Genomic DNA, 21252 nt, shown 5'->3' on the forward strand with positions numbered 1-21252 from the left:
ATAAACATTTGCAGTAACACAGAGCAAATTTTCCAAAAAATATAATTTTAATATTAAACTTCAAACATGGATAGAGGCTTAAAATTGCACCTTTAGTCCAGGATAGATGTCAATGGCGACCTGATTCATTTCTATGTGTAATGATCTCTGGCCATTACTGCCTTGGTTTAGTATTATAGTAAATGTATTGTGCACAAAATCTTTAGCCAACAGGAGGCTACACTTAGAAGAGAGATCAGCAATATTTCCATCAAAGGTTACAATGTGCTTGTTTCCAATCAAAACAGCGTGATCTAGAGACAAAAACAGAGAGATAATAAAGCACATAAAGAAGAGAAACTGATCTCATAGTTTACATTTTTAGGATTTCCATGATATTGACTACAGGGTTGTGCATATGATAGTCATTTAATAGCGCGCACATGTGATCACCCAGCCGCTGGCTTCCTGCAGCGTCTGAAGTGATCACACATATTTACCAAGATGATGGCCATACATACGAGCAGGATTGTGATCATATATACCAGGATGGGCCCAGGATAAGGGCTATATCTACCAGGATGGGGACATTCTGTATATACCAGGATGGGTATCATATACACTATATACCAGGATGAGGGTCATATGTTCCAGGATGGGGATCATATAAATCAGAATGGGACAAGGATGGGGAACATATATACCAGAATGGAGGACATATACACCAGGATGGAGTACATATATACCAGAATGCAGGACATATACACCAGGATGGGGAACACATATCTGGAGGGGCCCAGGACGGGGGGACATTAGTGCAGAATTTGGGGACATTACCTCCATAACAGTGTAAACCACAGATCATTCCCCTATAACAATGCGTCATGACCACATTTTTTTTATTCAAGTTCCCCCCCCCACGCTATTTTCCTCCTTTAAAACCTAGGTGCATCTTATAGTCTGAAAAATATGGTTTCTAAATTTACCTTAAGTCATTTTTACTTTTTAAGGGGACACTTGGGGGATTATTACATAATAAGAGGGCATTTCGGGCATTATTAATTTGAACGAAGGCAGTTGTGCAATTTTAACTTTTTAAGGGAGTGATCATGAAATTACTAATTTATAAAGGGGCATAATGAAATTACTAATTTATAAAGGGTGTTAATTACTTTATATGGGGACACTCGGGGCATTCTTATTTTATGAAGGTGCACTTAGGGCAAAAGTTTTTTATAAGGAGGCTCTGGCATTCTTAATTTATATGAGGTCACTTGGAGCATTCTTACTTTATATGAGGTCACTTGGGCATTATTACTTTATATGAGGTCACTTGGGCATTATTACTTTATATGAGGTCACTTGGGCATTATTACTTTATATGAGGTCACTTGGGCATTATTACTTTATATGAGGTCACTTGGGCATTATTACTTTATATGAGGTCACTTGGGCATTATTACTTTATATGAAGTCACTTGGGCATTATTACTTTATATGAGGTCACTTGGGCATTATTACTTTATATGAAGGCACTTGGGAATTCTTACTTTATATGAGGTCACTTGGGCATTATTACTTTATATGAGGTCACTTGGGCATTATTACTTTATATGAGGTCACTTTGGCATTATTAATTTATATGAGGTCACTTGTGCATTCTTACTTTATATGAGGTCACTTGGAGCATTCTTACTTTATATGAGGTCACTTGGGCATTATTACTTTATATGAGGTCACTTGGGCATTATTACTTTATATGAGGTCACTTGGGCATTATTACTTTATATGAGGTCACTTGGGCATTATTACTTTATATGAGGTCACTTGGGCATTATTACTTTATATGAGGTCACTTGGGCATTATTACTTTATATGAAGTCACTTGGGCATTATTACTTTATATGAGGTCACTTGGGCATTATTACTTTATATGAAGGCACTTGGGAATTCTTACTTTATATGAGGTCACTTGGGCATTATTACTTTATATGAGGTCACTTGGGCATTATTACTTTATATGAGGTCACTTGGGCATTATTAATTTATATGAGGTCACTTGTGCATTCTTACTTTATATGAAGGCACTTGGGAATTCTTACTTTATATGAGGTCACTTGGGGCATTATTACTTTATATGAGGTCACTTGGAGCATTATTACTGTATATGAGGTCACTTGGGCATTATTACTGTATATGAGGTGAGTTGGAGCATTATTACTGTATACGAGGGCACTTGGGAATTATTACTTTATAAGAGGTCAGTTGGGGCATTATTACTTTATATGAAGACACTTGGTCATTCTTACTTTATAAGAGGGCACTTGGGCATTCTTACTTTATATGAGGCTACTTGGGGCATTATTACTTTATGTGAGGTCACTTGGGCATTCTTACTGTATATGGGGGGACTTGGGTCATTATTACTTTATAAAAGGTCCCTTTGGCCAGTATTACTTTCTGAGAGGTACTTGAGGCGTTATTACTTTAAAATTTGGCACTTTGGGCAGAGGGCACTGGGGCATTATTACATTGTAAGAGGACTCTTGGCTCATTATTACTTTATTAGAGGGCATTTCAAGCATTATTAGTTTATAAGTGGGTACTTGAAGAATTATAACCTTCAAAGAGGCACACAGGAGATTCATTTGACTTGGGACAATCTTTTAGAGCTGAAAGTGACGCTCATGATAAGGAAGGTTGGGGACCCTTGCTCTACTGCATATTATATTAGTATAACATAATAAAAATAGCATTTTATACATGGAACTGCACCAAATAAGTGTCACCTACACTCAAATGGACTCTCCATCATCCTTCGCTTAAATCGGTAATACTCTGCTACAGGATTCACGCTGTAGAGTTCTCTTAGTGGTTTCATTAGCTTCTCCTCAATGATGTAGTGTGTGACATTTGCAAGGTCCGTTAAGTGGTATTCCATTGGAAGTACAGGGAAATTTAAGGTGACAGAACAGTTACTGTAAAGAACAAGAAATAGACAAATTAATCGTTACATTGCCAACAAAACACATCTGAACATCAACCTTGGATTGTGCAATGCATGTAAATGCAGAGTCAGACAAGAATTCTGTGGAAGTGTTATCCTCTTTTCTTAGAAAGGCCAATGATGCATATCTGATGCACGGTTTATAACTAATGAAAACTTAGCAACACATTCAAATTTGGAAGGTTCTCGTTAATAAAACAGTGGTTTACCTGAGATATGCAAGTCATTCAATACAATACCCTAAGGCTACTTTCACACATCCGGATTTTGCTCTGCGGCACAATACGGCGTTCTGCAGAAAAACCGCAACCGGCTTTTGTAACGCCGGTTGCGGGTTTTTTTGCATAGACTTACATTAGTGCCGTATTGTGCCGCAGGGGCTTGCGTTCGGTCCGGTTTTTGCCGCATGCGGCAGATTTAGCCAATGCGGCGGCCGGATAGAACGTTCCCTGCAACGTTTTTTGCTCCGGCAAAAAAAAACCGCATCACGCCGCGATGCGGAAAAAAACGCATCCGGCCGCCGCATGCGGTTTTTTCCACTGCGCTTGCTCAGTAGCGTGCCGCAACTGGAAAAAACCGGACCGACCGCATGTAAAAACTTATGCAAAGGATGTGGTGTTTTCGCCGCATCCGTTGCATAGGTTTCACAGCCGGATTGAGCCGCACGGCTCAAACCGGATGTGTGAAAGTAGCCTAAGTTTGGGAAAACTGGACCTATTCAGTTAATCATTTTAGATCATAAGTTAGAGGGTTGATTAATTATGTACACAACTCCAATATCAAAAAAGTTGAGAACCAGTTTAAAATGTAAAAAACAAGCCAAGAACACAATGATTTGGAAATCTCTTATAGACATATTTTATTCACAACAGAAACAACTGAACATAGAACACAGGTCAGAAGGTGGAAGATAGACATTTTACAATCGCATTGAAATACATAACTCATTTAGAAATTGAGGGCAGCAGCACATGTCCAAAAAGTTGGGCCTGGGAGAACAAAAGCCTAGAATGTAACATGTACTAATGAAAAAGAGTTGGAGGGGTTTGGTTCCCCACTATGTTTTGGGCTAGCGCCACACATCCGTGCTGCCGGCACGTGTTTGTCATTTTTTACACGTACCGGCGGCACGGAGACACTTTAACCAATGCTACCCTATTGTAGCAGGCACACACACGTAAAACCACACGGAACGTGTGTCCGTGTGCGTTTGTACGTGTGTGCGTTTTTGAAAGCGCTGACATGTCAGTGTTTTCTCCCGCAGCACGGGTGTCACACGGCCCGCACCCGCACCACACGGGTGTAGTGTGGATGCGGTCCCGTGTGACACGCGCCGGAGAAAACACACATGTCAGTGAAAAAAAAAAAAAACATTAACTCACCTTCTCCAGCTCTCCTGTCTCTGCCGCTGCTGCCTCTTGCTGCCGACCGCCGCTCATTATTCTCATTGAATATTCACTTCACTGCCTGGCAGCAGCAGCAGCGGGGAGACGGAAGGGCTGGAGACCGAGGATCAGCACCACGGACAGCAGCGCGGACAGCAGGAAGGACCAGGTGAGTATGTTAATTACCGGTTCTATGTGTGCTATCACGGATAGCACACGTAGAACACATGTGTCACGCACGTACCAGAGACACGTAATTACCTGCACGCAACACGCAGGGAAAATACGTGTCTCTCGGCACGTGCGTGAATTTCACGTGAGTGTGGCAGAGGCCTTGGAGAGATTCTGCCTCTCTAACATGCTCTTTTTATTCACAAACTTGGACAGAGGTTCACCAATCTGTGAACATCTCCATCTAAAAATTGTGGAACAATTTCAGAAAAATGTTCTGCTACATACAATTGCAAAGACCATTTACAGTACATAATATTTAGAGATGAGTGAACCCGAACTGTAAAGTTTGGGGTTCACATCGGACACCTAGTGTCCGGTGCTCAAATCCGAATACAGACTTCTCACTGAAGTTCGTGGTTGAGTTCTGAGTTTGATGCTGATTAAAGTTTGTTGAAAGCCTTCAGCACAGCTGATCAACAAGCTTTTCGGCTGTGGGCACTTCCGCAGCCACCACACCCATGTTAAGTTTTGGCATGGCTGTGATTGGCCGGCACACCATGTGACCTGGCCTGTATAACCACCACAAAATGGGTGGTGCCACCATTGTACTATGACTAGCATAGGGACAGGATGCTGCTCAAGTGAGGGACAGTGGTAAATTACTCCTGTTACTCCTGTTACTCCTCTCTCTGCATACTCATAAAAAGGCTCTATGTGGTCACTCCGCTCTGTGGAGGTTCTCTTAAAAAAGGGTCTGGGGGGCACTCTTAAAAGGTCTGCAGGGGTACTCTCAATAAAGGCTCTGTGGGGGAAAATTTAACCCCTTAAGCCCCCGGGCATTTTGCGTTTTTCCATTTTTTTTTCCTCTCTTTCTTCCGAGAGCCATAACGTTTTTATTTTTCTGTCCATCTTGCCATAGTAGGGCTTGTTTTTTGTGGGATGAGTTGTAATTTTAAATGAAACCATAAGTTTTACCATATAGTGTACTGGAAAACAGCAAAAAAATTTCAAGTGTGGAAAAACTGCAAAAAAAAGTGCGGTCGCACAATAGTTTTTTGGATATTTTATTCACCATATTCACTATATGGTAAAATTGATGTGTCGCTGTGATGCCTGAGGTTGGTGCGAGTTTGGAGACACCAAACATGAATAGGTTTACTTGTATCTAAGGGGTTAAAAAATTCACAAGGTTGTCCAAAAAAAGTAGCGCATTTTCCGAAACCCGTAGCATTCTCATTTTTAGGTATCTATGGCTCAGTGATGGCTTATTTTTTGCGTCTCGAGCTGACGTTTTTCATGATACCATTTCTGCGCAGATGCTACGTTTTGATCGTCTGTTATTGCATTTTGCGTAAAATTTGCGGCAACCAAAAAACATAATTACGGCGTTTGGATGTTTTTTGTCGCTATGCCATTTAACAATCAGATTAATTGATTTTATATTTTGATAGATCAGGCACTTCTGAACACGGCGATAGCAAATATGTGTATTTTTTTTAACCCTTTAATTTTCAATGGCGCGAAAGGGGGGTGATTTGAACTTTTAGGTTTTTTTATTTTTTTAATCTTTTAAAACTTTTTTTTTACTTTTTTTTTTATTTTACTAGGACCCTTAGGGGGCTATATGGATTAGCAATCTAATCGCTCTTCCATATCTCCAGATCACATCTACACAGCTGAGATCTGCAGATATGCTGCTTAAGGGTACCTTCACACTTTAGCGATGCAGCAGCGATCCGACCAGCGATCTGACCTGGTCAGGATCGCTGCTGCATCGCTACATGGTTGCTGGTGAGCTGTCAAACAGGCAGATCTCACCAGCGACCAGTGACCAGCCCCCAGCCAGCAGCGACGTGCAAGCGACGCTGCGCTTGCACGGAGCCGGCATCTGGAAGCTGCGGACACTGGTAACTAAGGTAAACATCGGGTATGGTTACCCGATGTTTACATTAGTTACCAGCGCACACCGCTTAGCTTTGCTCTCCTAGCTACAGTACACATCGGGTTAATTAACCCGATGTGTAATGCAGCTACATGTGCAGAGAGCAGGGAGCCGCGCACATTGCTTAGCGCTGGCTCCTTGCTCTCCTAGCCACAGTACACATCGGGTTAATTAACCCGATGTGTAATGCAGCTACATGTGCAGAGAGCCGGAGCCGGCAGCACAGGTAGCGTGAGAGCTGCGGAGGCTGGTAACTAAGGTAAATATCGGGTAACCACCTTGGTTACCCGATGTTTATCTTGCTTACAGCTTACCGCAGCTGCCAGATGCCGGCTCCTGCTCCCTGCTCGCTTCATTTCGTCGCTCTCTCAATGTCACACACAGCGATCTGTGTGTCACAGCGGGAGAGCGCCTTTGAAGAAAACGAACCAGGGCTGTGTGTAACGAGCAGCGATCTCACAGCAGGGGCCAGATCGCTGCTCAGTGTCACACACAGCGAGATCGCTAATGAGGTCACTGCTGCGTCACAAAAAACGTGACTCAGCAGCGATCTCGGCAGCGAGCTCGCTGTGTGTGAAGCACCCCTTACTCTCAATGGCGGCACTGTGCTGGCATTGAGAGAAAGTGACTCATGTTAGCTACAGGCATCATCACATGCCCCAAAAAAAGCCAAAGAGACAAAAAAACAAACACAAAAAACCACCCCAAAAAAGCCAAAGAGACAAAAAAACAAAGACAAAAAAACACCCAAAAAAATACAAGAAAACTAAAATATATTTTATATATTTATATAATATAAAACTAAGGCTATTTATTTATTGTTTTTTTTTCCTTTTGCTTCTACAAACATATATGCTTCCCTTTTCCTTAAATTTGGATAGTTTGGAACACAGACCATCTGACACCTGGGACGGGTTAATTTCTTTCTCATTCCTCCCCGCCCCTCCGGCCCCCCTCCCCCTCCTATGTTCCTTCATGTGAAGCCCTCATATATATTCAGTCTTTTGCCCCAGACAGGTAACATGATTAAGGACTCATCTGTTTTTATGCATTCAGTCCGAAACACGAAGTTTACCCTGTCTGTACTTTTGCACTGTGCGGTTCTGACTGGAATTTTTAAGTATATTTTCTTCAATAAAGTATCAAAGATTTTTTTATGGAATTGGTGCCGAGTTCAAATCTATTCCTTACTTACTTCCATCATCACATGACCCTGTGCTACCATGACAATCACCGGAAGTCACGTGATCACATCACGTGACTTCCCATGGGGGCGGGGTAAGTTATCACAATGGCAGTGCCTACAATTAGTATTCAACCCCCTGCAGATTTAGCTGGTTTGATAAGATGCAAATAAGTTAGAGCCTGCAAACTTCAAACAAGAGCAGGATTTATTAACAGATGCATAAATCTTACAAACCAACAAGTTATGTTGCTCAGTTAAATTTTAATAAATTTTCAACATAAAAGTGTGGGTCAATTATTATTCAACCCCTAGGTTTAATATTTTGTGGAATAACCCTTGTTTGCAATTACAGCTAATAATCGTCTTCTATAAGACCTGATCAGGCCGGCACAGGTCTCTGGAGTTATCTTGGCCCACTCCTCCATGCAGATCTTCTCCAAGTTATCTAGGTTCTTTGGGTGTCTCATGTGGACTTTAATCTTGAGCTCCTTCCACAAGTTTTCAATTGGGTTAAGGTCAGGAGACTGACTAGGCCACTGCAACACCTTGATTTTTTCCCTCTTGAACCAGGCCTTGGTTTTCTTGGCTGTGTGCTTTGGGTCGTTGTCTTGTTGGAAGATGAAATGACAACCCATCTTAAGATCCTTGATGGAGGAGCGGAGGTTCTTGGCCAAAATCTCCAGGTAGGCCGTGCTATCCATCTTCCCATGGATGCGGACCAGATGGCCAGGCCCCTTGGCTGAGAAACAGCCCCACAGCATGATGCTGCCACCACCATGCTTGACTGTAGGGATGGTATTCTTGGAGTCGTATGCAGTGCCATCCAGTCTCCAAACGTCACGTGTGTGGTTGGCACCAAAGATCTCGATCTTGGTCTCATCAAACCAGAGAACCTTGAACCAGTCTGTCTCAGAGTCCTCCAAGTGATCATGAGCAAACTGTAGACGAGCCTTGACATGACGCTTTGAAAGTAAAGGTACCTTACGGGCTTGTCTGGAACGGATACCATTGCGGTGGAGTACGTTACTTATGGTATTGACTGAAACCAATGTCCCCACTGCCATGAGATCTTCCCGGAGCTCCTTCCTTGTTGTCCTTGGGTTAGCCTTGACTCTTTGGACAAGCCTGGCCTCAGCACGGGTGGAAACTTTCAAAGGCTGTCCAGGCTGTGGAAGGCTAACAGTAGTTCCATAAGCCTTCCACTTCCGGATGATGCTTCCAACAGTGGAGACAGGTAGGCCCAACTCCTTGGAAAGGGTTTTGTACCCCTTGCCAGCCTTGTGACCCTCCATGATCTTGTCTCTGATGGCCTTGGAATGCACCTTTGTCTTTCCCATGTTGACCAAGTATGAGTGCTGTTCACAAGTTTAGGGAGGGTCTTAATTAGTCAGAAAAGGCTGGAAAAAGAGATAATTAATCCAAACATGTGAAGCTCATTGTTCTTTGTGCCTGAAATACTTCTTACTACTTTAGGGGAACCAAACAGAATTCTTGTGGTTTGAGGGGTTGAATAATAAATGACCCTTTGAATAAACTTTTCACAATTTTAAAAAAAAAATTAAAAAAAGAAATAACATTCTTTTTTGCTGCAGTGCATTTCACACTTCCAGGCTGATCTACAGTCCAAATGTCACAATGCCAAGTTAATTCTGAATGTGTAAACCTGCTAAATCTGCAGGGGGTTGATTACTACTTGTAGGCACTGTATATCTCGCTGCCAGATTTTGGCAGCAAGATGTAAAGGGTTAATAGTCGTGGGTGGAAGCGATTCCACTCGCGACTAGCAGGCACACATGTCAGCTGTTGAAATTAGCTGATATGTGTGCGAATTGCCGCGGCCTGCCCACGGCAGGGGGAGGGAATTAACCTCACACGATCCATGACGTACCCAGTCTTTGTGGCCACTCTGCATACAGACAGTGTAATCATTTTCTGGGCACTCTCTCTCTGCACAGAGGCAGTGTAACACTATGCACTTTTTTAGGGTGCAAAGAATGAGGAGACCATAAAATAGGAGAAGTGACCTTGGTGCTGTTGCTGGTGGTGGTGGTGGAGCTGCTGCAGGGAGAGGACGTGGTCAATCTGTGTCTGCTACGAGCCTAAATGAAACATCTTCCTGCAATGAATACACGCAACAGAATTTTCTGCCTAATTTATTAGTACAAAAGATACGGTTCCAGTTCACCCCTTTAGTCCATGTTTCTTTCTTTGGAGCTCAGATACGCTCTGCTAGCATGCTGAAGTGAAATATATCTTGGAATCTGGCTCTACAAATGTTACATTCTTTATTCTTTAGGCTATGTGCGCACGTAGCGTTCTGTCCTGCAGAAATTTCTGCAGCGATTTGAACAGCACACGTGCGCTTCAAATCGCTGCAGAAAGAGTCCGTAATGAAAAAAAAAAGCCGATTCCATGCGCTCTGACTGCAGCCCCTCCCATAGACAGAGCGGGAGCTGCATGCAGAGCGCAGGAAAGAAGTGACTTGTCACTTCTTAGAAAGCGCGCTTCGGGCAGCAGCCGAAGCGCTGCGCTCTAAGACGCCACGTGCGCACGTCTCCTGCATAATCTTCATAGATTATGCTGAGGACGCAGGACGCATGCAGTTACGCTGCGGTGCAGATCGCAGCGTAACTGCATGCACATAGCCTTACAGTGTGAAAGAAACTACACACACCAATTTCCCTGTTGGCCCAAACAACACGTTTCAGATGTCATGCATCCTTAGTCATGTCTAAGTCCGGTAGTTTGGTCATTTGAGGGCACTCTGTGGGAACCCGGGTGTGACCTCCAGTGAACTGATAATTAATAATTAATAATTAATAAAGAGGTGAAAGAGGGTGTGTGTATTCTATTTCAAATAAAAGATTTTTTTCAGTGCTTGTCTTCAATTTTCTATCACTTAGAGGATTAGTAATGGGGATGTCTCATAGACGACTCTCATTGCTAATTCAGGGCTTGATGACAGCTGTCATTTTTTTACATATCATAGCATATCATTAATGCCTTACATTACCTCAATAGCCAGCGCACCAGGGCAATTTGGATGGGCCAGGTAAAGCGCCAGGATTGCCACATCTAATATGATGTGCCAATTCTGGCCAGGTGTCGGCAAGTATTTTTAGGCTGGAGAGGACCAATATCCATGACTCCGCCCATCCTGATAATAAAAGCCCCCACCTCCCTGCTTTACCATGGCTGGTTATGAAAAATTGGGGGAACCTATACCTTTATAAAAATTAATTATTTAAATAATAAAAAAAGACCCTGCAGGATCCCATTTATTTTGATATCCAGCCACGGTAGAGCTCACAAGTGGGGGCTGCAGCCTACAGCTATTGTTTTACCCGTGTGGTCCATGAAAATAGGGTGGGAGCCCATGTCATTTTTTTTTTTACAGTGATTTACCTGGCCAATCACAGTCATGCCTATACTTGACATGGATATGATGGGATTGGAAGTGCTCACACCAGAAATGCTTGCCGATTGCTCTGCAACCTTTCAACAAGTTTTATTTGGATCAAAAACCAGAACAGGAACCAGACATATAGGTAAAAGTCTGTGTTCGGGTCTGGGATCCAGACACCTGTTTTTCGGTACGAAGCCTGACATTTACAGTTCAGGTTTGCTCAAATTTACTGTTGGATGAATAGTATATAAAACTCTTTAGACTGTTGGATGTGTGGTATATAGTTCTCTATAGACTGTTGTATATGTGGTATATAGCTCTTTATAGACAATTGGATGTGTGGTATATAGATTGCTATAAACTGCTGGATGTGTGATATATAAAGCTCTATACATTGTTGGATGTATGGTATATAGATCTCTATAGACTGTTGAATGTGTGGCATGTAGATCTCTATTTACTGTTGGATCTGTAGTGTATACAGTAGATCTCTATAAACTTTTGGATGTATGGTATATAGATCTCAATTTACTGTTGGATGTGTGGTATATAGATCTCTAGACTGTTGGACATGGGGAGTTTAGATTTCTATAGACTGTTGGATGTGTGGTAGATAGATCTCTATTTACTGTTGGATGTGTAGTATATACCGTAGATCTCTAGATTGTTGGATGTGGGGATTTTAGATATCTATAGACTGTTGGACATGAGGATTTTAGATCTCTATAGACTGTTGGATGTGTGGTATATAAAGCTCTATAGACTGTTGGATGTAAGGATTTTAGATCTCTATAGACTGTTGGATGTGGGGATTTTAGATCTCTATAGATTGTTGGATGTGGGGATTTTAGATTTCTATAGATTATTGGACATGAGGATTTTAGATCTCTATAGACTGTTGGACATGAGGATTTTAGATCTCTATAGACTGTTGGATGTGTGGTATATAAAGCACTATAGACTGTTGGATGTAAGGATTTTAGATCTCTCTAGACTGTTAGATGTTGGGATTTTAGATCTCTATAGATTGTTGGATGTGGGGATTTTAGATCTTTAGATCTTTATAGACTGTTGGACATGAGGATTTTAGATCTCTATAGACTGTTGGACATAAGGATTTTAGATCTCTATAGACTGTTGGATGTGTGGTATATAGATCTCTATAGACTGTTGGATGTGTGGTATATAGATCTCTATAGACTGTTGGATGTGTGGTATATAGATCTCTATAGACTAATGGATGTGTCTTATATAGATCTCTATAGACTTGGATGAGTGGTATATATAGCGCCATAGACTGTTGGATTTGCAGTTGTTGTCTTCTTTGTAGAGCGGTTAAGCAGCTATTAGTTAGAATCGGGCCATGTGGCTAGTCTTTGACCTTTGCAAAATTCTATAGAAGCAAATTGAGGAAGAAAGACAAGTGCAATGTCAAATCCCCATTATGTTTTATGAAAATAGCAGTTTATAAATCAGATATAAACAGGGAAGAGGAAGCTGATGATTCCGTATAAATTCAGTCAAATGAATAATCTGACTTGTCAAGGTGGAGTCTAACAACTGGAACATGTTTATGTCGTCTATTCATACATCTGAATGATTCTGCAGAATTTTTAGTCATGATTTAATCAGATTATACATAGAGAAGACTAAACTAGGAGATCAGTGCTGTATGATTACATCTCTCACTGAGAAGCCTGCTCTAAGCTATTGTGGGCGTGTCCTTCTTTCCTTTGATTCTTGCTGCCTCCTTATAATTGGTCAGTAACATACAGGAAGAAGACGGACACGCCCCCAGTGAAAACTGTCTGATCACACCCACTTAGACTTAAAAAAGTTAACTCCTTATGTACAAAATACTTTGATTGCTAATAACTCTAAAACGGAAACGTGAAATTAAAGAAAAAGAATAAGTTTAATTCCACTGTGCAGCCACTATTGTGTCCTGTGTCCAGTTCAACATGAAACAAAGTTCCTCTTAATAGTGGGTCCTCCATGCTCTGATCTGCTTGTGCTGTCTCGTTAAATATCCTTAAATATGCAAACCATGGCGGTTTCCTAGGCAAGGGACACGCACTTGCAAGTTCTTTGCCCTAGGACTATCCTGCAGCTGCTATGAAGCAGGTGAGTTTTTATATCCAACCAGCTCAATGCCTCCTTGATTTTCCCATACAGAAAGCACAGGTAGCACACACAATACACAACTATGGCAAGCAGTAAGTCAGGAGCTGTGGAGTGGTGCTATCTAGAAAAGTATACATCAGAAAAATTCTTAGGCCTAAGACACACGGCATGAAAATCGGAGCAAGTGGAATGCGATAAAACATCGCATTCCACTCGAACCAATATTAGCCTATGTGCCACCACCCATGAGCGATTATTTTCTCAGCCCTAATCGTACTGAGAAAACAGTCGCAGCATGCTGCAATTGTAATATGATCCTTGTTTCTCTCGCACCCATTCAAGTCTATGGGGCGAGAGAATAATTGTACTGCACTCGCAGTACACTGGTGTAGTGCGAGTGCAGAGCGAGAATGGCAATAGCCGGCAACGGAGGAGAGAGGGAAATAAATCCCTCCCTCTCCTCCTCAGAGCCGGCCCTCCCCTCCTCAGCGCCGGCCCTTCCCTCCTCAGCGCCGGCCTGCCCCTCTTCAGCGCCGGCCCGTCCCCGCAGCTGTGGTCCAATCGCACGATCGGACCTCAGTCGCAGTGACATTCGCATGACACTCGGCTCCCACTGTTCTGCCAGCATGAGCCGAGTGTCATGTGAGGATCGCTGTAGTCCCCCATGTGGCCCCAGCCTTAAAGAGGAAATAATTACAATCGTACCTGGAGTAACGAAACAGTCCTGTCATAGGTTTCCGAATCCTACTTACTGCCCTGGAAAGCTTGTTCTCAGTCCACTTCAGGATCTGGTGAATGCCCTAAATTAAAGTAAATTAATACCTGGATTATATCAATATATTTGAATCATTTAAATCCTCTTGTTGCAGAGGTAAAATAAATCTATATTTCTTAATTATGCCATTATTTTATGATCAATTGGGGTCCTAGATCTGTTTTTACCTGCAAGGCAGCACTCCAAGCCACAGTCATATAAGGAACTTAATCTGACCCCATTCAATTTAAGACATACAGTGTTTCCCTGAAAATAAGACAAGGTCTTATATCATTTTTTGCTTGTTTTCAGGAGATGTCATATTTTCCCATGAACAACAATCCACATTTATTCTTGAACAAAAAAAAATCAACATTTGTTCAAATATAGTCATATCACATTCTGGAACATCAACATTCTGTGTTAATCCTATTACTGGTTCAGATTAACGTTTTCTTATCTGATCTGCTATTCTCATGGTGCAGAACCAGCTCTATAGTGGTGGGTACAGACCATATTTACAAAGGTTTAAATTACCAGCTCAGATTTATTATTCTCTATGCACTGGTCAGTTTACCCCAAAAGAAAGCAGACACTCCCTAAAAAAATCACACATACCAAACCTCAAACCATTTGAGTTAGCAAGTGAATGAGCTCTCACATACAAATCTGCGTCGCTGTCAGGTCCCCCTGCACTCTATGGAGGTTGGCTCCCCCTGTTGACTGCACATAATATCACTTGCACGGAGTGATACTGGTACCCGATCTGTTTGTGAGAGCTGCACTGCAATGGAGCTGGAACAAGGAGGAACCTGACAGCAACACAGATCTCTGTGTGAGAGCCCATCTACCATCGGTACTTGCCGACTGTAAATGTTTGGGGTCTGGTGAACACAATGGGGGTTTTTTTGGGGGGGGGTATCTGCTTTCTTTTGAGGGTGTCGGCTTTTTTTCTGGGAATGTCTGCTTTCTTTGATTAAGTGTCCTGCTGTGTTCTTTAACCTTATTAGCTGGTTGGACACTTCCTTATGGAATTGCAACTAGAGCTTATTTTTGGAGTAGGACTTATATTTTAAGCATATTCAAAAAAGCCCCCCAAATCCTACAAGGGCTTATTTTCACGGTAAGTCTTATTTTCAGGGAAACCGGGTAGTAGTAGTAATGGCTGACATCCCCATCGAGTATGTGGAAACACTTAAAAGGAATCTTTCACCAAGTTTTTGCTACTTAATGTGACAGCAGCATAATATAAAGACAGAGCTTGATTCCAGCGATGTGTCACTTACTGGGCTGCATGCTGTAGCTTTGAAAATAATCACTGTTTTATCAGCAGGAGATTATCACCAGATGACTAGTAAACCTACTGCCATATGACTCCATATAAATACTCTTTGCAAAACCACGCCCCCACCATTGATTAGTAGCTTTCTGCCTATGCACAGTGTACACAGAAAACTGTCAATCAGTGGTCTGTGTGGGGTTGCAGAGCTCAGCATTTAGCGTTATCAAAATTTCAGCAAGCAGCCTGGTAAGGGACACACCACTGTGATCAGTGTCTCTACACTTACATCAAGCTGCTGACACATTCCCTTTAAGAAGAGTACAATTTCTTACTCAGTGAGTCCCACACTTTATATTTCTTATTGTTGTTGTACCCACCAGATCTACACCAGCCTTTATGCCATGTAAAATATGTCTAATAGGTTCCATCAGCCAGTCATCCTTAATAATACTTGGGAGATATGCATTGATTTGGTGAAGAATAATATCCGTCTTTTCTCTCCAAACGTCATCCAGTGGCTTTAAGGTGGCATCGTAATAGGCATCTTTTAAGGTAGCAAGAGGTTCTAAAATGACACATTATAATGATTACTGAGGGGTAGCCTGTGCAAATTTAAGAATGTAATAATTAAGGGTGAAAATAAAAAATTAAAAAATTATAAGGACAATCTAATATCCTGCATTAAAATTAAATACAGTAAAAATCTGATAATCTGATACTCTTAGAATCAAAGCAACCCAATATTACCAAATCACTTGATAAACAGATAAACATTTGATATTTCTGCAGTGAATTCTGAAGAAGCTTAAAGGGAATCTGTCAGCAGGTTTTTGCTATGTAAGCTGAAGCCAGCATGCTGCAAGGGTTAACATAACAAGTTCAAGGATGCCTGTCTTGTCACAGTCTGGTCTGTTGTTTATTTGCTGTTTGTTTAAGTAGCAGGACCCTTATCATTGCTCAGACTACAATGCCATGTGGCCCCTCATCTGATTACAAATTGTTTCTTCAGTGAGGAAGGAGACGAACTCTAGTGACACCTATTGGAGGTAGCAATCTTATAAGTCAGATGTGACCCTTTAACAAGCCTTGTCATGTGACTTAGGATATGCAACAGATCAGAACCTCAATTTGCAGACACGATGGTTGTCCCTTGTCAGTGCAAAGTATGAGATCTGATCTGGCTGTATGAGAGGCTAAAGATGGGGTCTAAGTGGAAAGCTATTCTCCTTGAAGAGACTAACACACCAATCCCTCCTCTGATTGACACCTCACTGTCAATGTGCAATCTCTATAGAGAACCTGGTGAGGGCGGGACAGGACTATCAGCTCTTTCACATGACTAAAGCTAAAAATTCTGATTGTGTCTGAATGGCTGCACCCATTAGTTTAAGTGATACATCATTGGATTCAGGATCTCTTCGCTTACATCATGCTGTTCTCAGATGAGGTAGCGAAAATCTGATGACAGATTCCCTTTAATGCCCATCTGTAATTTGTTAATGCTCCTGTATATAGCACACTGACTGTTAGGACATTCCGGCACATACTGAGAATTCAGACTGATAGGGGTCCCAGACAATACACTGCACAACAAGTTAAAAATGAACATTACTATAGATACCAATGCGGATAAGGAACAAAAAAGGTTTGTCCTTGTGTAACCTCTCTACTCCTATATGTATTAATTACCATATTTGTGTATTTATTTGAATTGCTGGATCATTGTGACAAAATCTTTCAAACAGCAGCACTTACTATAGGTCAATATTCTCCATCAGTCAGCCAAGACCGGTGAGTAATGGAATAAATTGCACATCTGTCTTGCTGTGGACTAATTCCAAAGAAAAATATTGAGCCCTGTGTGAAAGCAGCCATTAAAACAGTAATATTTTGGCACCATATTTTGTCTTTGTATTTCAGTATTTGAGGTTTGTATGACTGTATTATTCAAATAATTTATAGCTTAATTATATTGCCTGTTTAAAGGTATTATTTTGGTTTTTTATAATTTTATTTTTTTAAATAGCATCACAGTTACATTAGGAATGTATGATGTCTTGTGCGCAGAATGGCACTTTTCTTTTGGGCAGTGCATTCTGACAGCGTCGCTATCAGGAGGGAGGGGTGGGTGGCGAAATTGGCAATTCTCTAGGGGCTCCCAGCATTTACTGCAGAAACTATATTGATTATAGCAATTCTACATTAGCAAAGTAGTTTTCCATGTTGAGCATTGTTACAGGACCTATGGTGACATGACTGCCATGTGACTGTGATGTCACCACAGGTCCTGTACCATGGGGGAGTCTAGAAGAAATGAAGAAGAACAGACAGACTAGTAAGTCCTAGGTTTTGTGTGTATGTGCATACATGTGTCTGTATGTATATGCCAAGAATGCATGTCTCTGTATGCATGTGTTCTGTGTATGCAGCATGTCTTTGTATGTATGTACTCTGTGTATACATGTCTCTATATGTAGGTGCTCTATGTATGCATTTGATTCTATGTATGTTCTTTGTTTATGCACGTCTGTATGTATGTGCTTTGTGTTAGCAGGTCTCTTTTTGTATGTGCTCTGTGTATGCAGCATATCTCCATATTTATGTATGTGTTCTGTGTATACATGTTTTTGTAAGTATTTGCTGTTTTGCATGTCTCTGTATATAGATGCTCTTTGTATGCATGTGTATGTATGCTTGTATGTGTCCTGTGTATGCATGTCTCTGTATGTTCTCTATTTATGCATGTATCTGTGTTGTATATATGTATGTACTCTGGATACATGTCTCTGTATGTATGTGCTCTGTGTATACATGTATCTGTATGTATGTGCTTTGTGTATGCAACATGTCTTTATTTGTAAATGCTCCATGTATACATGTCTCTGTAACTATATATGTTCTATGTTTGTTTGCATGTCTTTGTATGTAGGTGTTCTGTGTATGCATGTATATGTATGTATGTGTTCTGTGTATACATGTCTCTGTAGTTATATGCTCTATGTATGTTGCATGTCTCTGTATGTATATATGTGTTCTGTACATGCAGCATGTCTTTGTATGTATGTTCTCTGTACATGCAGCATGCCTTTATGTGTATGTATGTGCTCTGTATATACCGTACATGTCCTTATGTATGTATGTATATACTTTATACATACTGTATATACTGTGTACATACAGTATATATATATATATATATATATATATATATATGTATAGTATGTATGACAGCCCTGAATGAATGGTTCCTCCTGTTATCCTGAATATTGCACGGATCCAGACCGGGGGAGTGGGTCTTGAACAATGTAGAAAAGGAAGAGTGATCCAGCAAATATTAAGAGGTCCGGTTTGCATAAAACAATGGATTTATTGATAGAAAAATTAATAAATATATATAACAGAGCTGTTAATAATGAATTGCAGGAAATAGTGTGTTACAGACAACGCGTTTCGGCGGTTTAAGCCGCCTTCTTCACAGTCCAAGCCACAACTCAACAATATATATATAAAATATGTGTGTCTGTGCTAACTGTCTAACCACCATCGCAGTTAAACTAACCAGCTATTAAATGGAACAGCATCTTAGTTTAACTGGGATGGAGGTTAGACAGTGCGTACAATTCTCCTAATGTCTCTTGGACTAAGAGAACAAGCGCATCAGGATGCACTCTTTTGAGGGCTACCTATGAAGTGGGGATCAGCTGTGGACTGCCCTTGTGACTATCACACAATATAGGGCCACATCTCATTGACAAAGAGAATGGTAATGCCCAGTTTTTGATTTTTTGGAATAATAGCAGAATACGCTGATATGAAGGAAAAGGGGTTAATATGTGTTGCTGTGAAATGCAGAACCGATTGGATTGGGATCCCGGATCAGTGATTTAATGTTAACGCGTTTTGGAGTTAATAGCACTCCTTCATCAGGACAAAACAAAATTGAATTGTGATTTGTCCTGTGCTATTAACTCCGAAACGCGTTGACATTCAATCACTCATCCGGGATCCCAGTCTCATCGGTTCTGCATTTGACGGCAGTGCAGATTAACCCCTTCTCCTCCATGTCAGTGTCTTCTTCAATGTGGGGCTGCTGTAGTCAATTTCACGCCATTACAGTGGTTGTGCTGCTGTGGAAGGAATCTCCAACACTCAGGATGATAGATAATCGTGATCTTTATTTGTCAACGCGTTTCAGAGATCATTTTCCTTCTTCAAGACAAATGTCACCTGGATAAGACCTTTCGCACTTTTTATTGTCTTTCCAGTTTTTGACTGTTTTAATAATAGAGGACTGGCACAATTTAGAGTTGTAAGAAAATATGCACCAGCAGTGTTATGTCAAGGAGAGGTCAAGTATTTGCAGAAAGGCTTGGTATGATTGTTAATAGAGATGTAATATAAATCCATTCTCTTACTTTGCAGTTCAGTTTGCATTTGCTGAACCAAGTTGTTGAGTTTCTCTAAGTATAAAGGAAGGTCATGGCGAAGCATTTGTCGCAGACTGCTCTGCTTCCACATCTGGTGAACTGCTTTAGGGCCATACTGAAGGATTTCAGCTATCTCCTGGGACCCTGCCAGAGACCACCCAGCTGCTTCATAGAGAAAGTCATATTTCTGCACCTGCAAAATACAGTTCAGAAGTACATCACAAGAATGGAATGAATTGATGCAGTCAATTTCCAAAGATTTCTTTTGTATATTATGAACAATTAGAATGAATATAATACTGGATAAGCGAATAGTAAATGTTCTTCTCACACTACGTCTATTCTGGACAAGACGGTGCCAGAAGAAGCCTAAAACCTACCATAGATGGGGCAATAGCAAGACAGGACGGGGTTAGAAGCAAATAAATACATATCATTGAGTGCCCAGGATATGATATTATTTCAAAGGTATCCTCAGTTTAAAGGAAACCTGTCAGATCTCTTATGTGTTCTAACCTACAAGCAGGGTGATGTGTGGCCTAGAAACCCCTTCCTACCCATCCCTGTGTTGTAATATTGTGTAATATGAATGTATAAAAAAAGTGTTATTACTTACATGTTCCCTATGTAAATGATCAGAGGGTCTAGTTGCATCGCCCTGTGGGTGTTTGCATATTCCGTGGTATCACGCCCCTGTGGGCGATACCATGGCTTTACATGAGCGACGTCACCGTCAGCTCCTTGTGATCCCGCGTGTGCGCGCTTGCCATTCCCACAGCCTTGTTATCCGGGTGCTTGCTCTTCGGCTTCAGACGCGCTTTGCGCATGGTTGATACCGCAGGCGTCTTCTGAGCATGCACAGAGGGCATCTGAAGCCAACAAGCAAGCACCTGGATAACAAGGCTGCGGGAATGGCAAGTGCACACGCGTGGGATCTCAAGGAGCTGACGGTGACGTCACTCATGTAAATCCATGGTATCACGCCCACAGGGACGTGATACCACGGAAAGCATGCAAACGCCCACGGGGCGATAGAACGCCCAGGGGACTAGAGCCTCTGATCATTTACATAGGGAACATGTAAGTAATAAAACTTTTTTTTTACATTCATATTACACAATATTACAACACAGGGATGGGCAGGAAGGGGTTTCTAGGCAAATACATCACCCTGCTTGTAGGTCAGAACGCGTATGGGACCTGACAGGTTCCCTTTAACAATACAAAAATTGAGCCATACTTACCGGTTGCCTTGCTAGTGCTGCCTCTCCACTGCTAGTGGCATCATGATTACAGGATATGGCACTGCTACCAATCACTAGCCTCAGCGGTCTGAGGCCAACCACATTGGCATTAGCAATAAGCCCAGTAACTGGCTGCAGCGACAAAACATAAAAAGTGTTCTTACATGCCACTTTGAAGTGGTTAGATCCAGATAGGTGGGAGGAACATAGCTGATAATGGGGTGTTGAAGGCAGTACTGTGTGCGTGTGTATCAGAGCTGTGTGTGTATGAGTAAATGTACATGCAGCCGAGCTGTGGATGTCTGTGAATGTATATGTGGTGTGCATGTAGCAGAGCTGAGC

At 41.6% G+C, this 21252-nt stretch overlaps 1 protein-coding gene across 1 annotated transcript in view; it reads right to left on the reverse strand.

Annotated features, from left to right (window-relative positions):
- LOC142245308 (uncharacterized) overlaps positions 1–21252 on the reverse strand; it is a 452975-nt gene that overhangs the window by 25047 nt on the left and 406676 nt on the right. Inside the window, exons 65-69 of the mRNA XM_075317926.1 lie at positions 19655–19859; positions 15617–15804; positions 13909–14003; positions 2773–2957; positions 91–293 (exon numbers count right to left, since the gene is read on the reverse strand). Of these exons, the coding sequence (XP_075174041.1) occupies positions 91–293; positions 2773–2957; positions 13909–14003; positions 15617–15804; positions 19655–19859 (876 nt within the window). The remainder of the gene's footprint in view (positions 1–90; positions 294–2772; positions 2958–13908; positions 14004–15616; positions 15805–19654; positions 19860–21252) is intronic.

The sequence above is a fragment of the Anomaloglossus baeobatrachus genome, chromosome 7 (assembly GCF_048569485.1).
Source record: "Anomaloglossus baeobatrachus isolate aAnoBae1 chromosome 7, aAnoBae1.hap1, whole genome shotgun sequence".
NCBI classification, from domain to species: Eukaryota; Metazoa; Chordata; class Amphibia; order Anura; family Aromobatidae; genus Anomaloglossus; species Anomaloglossus baeobatrachus.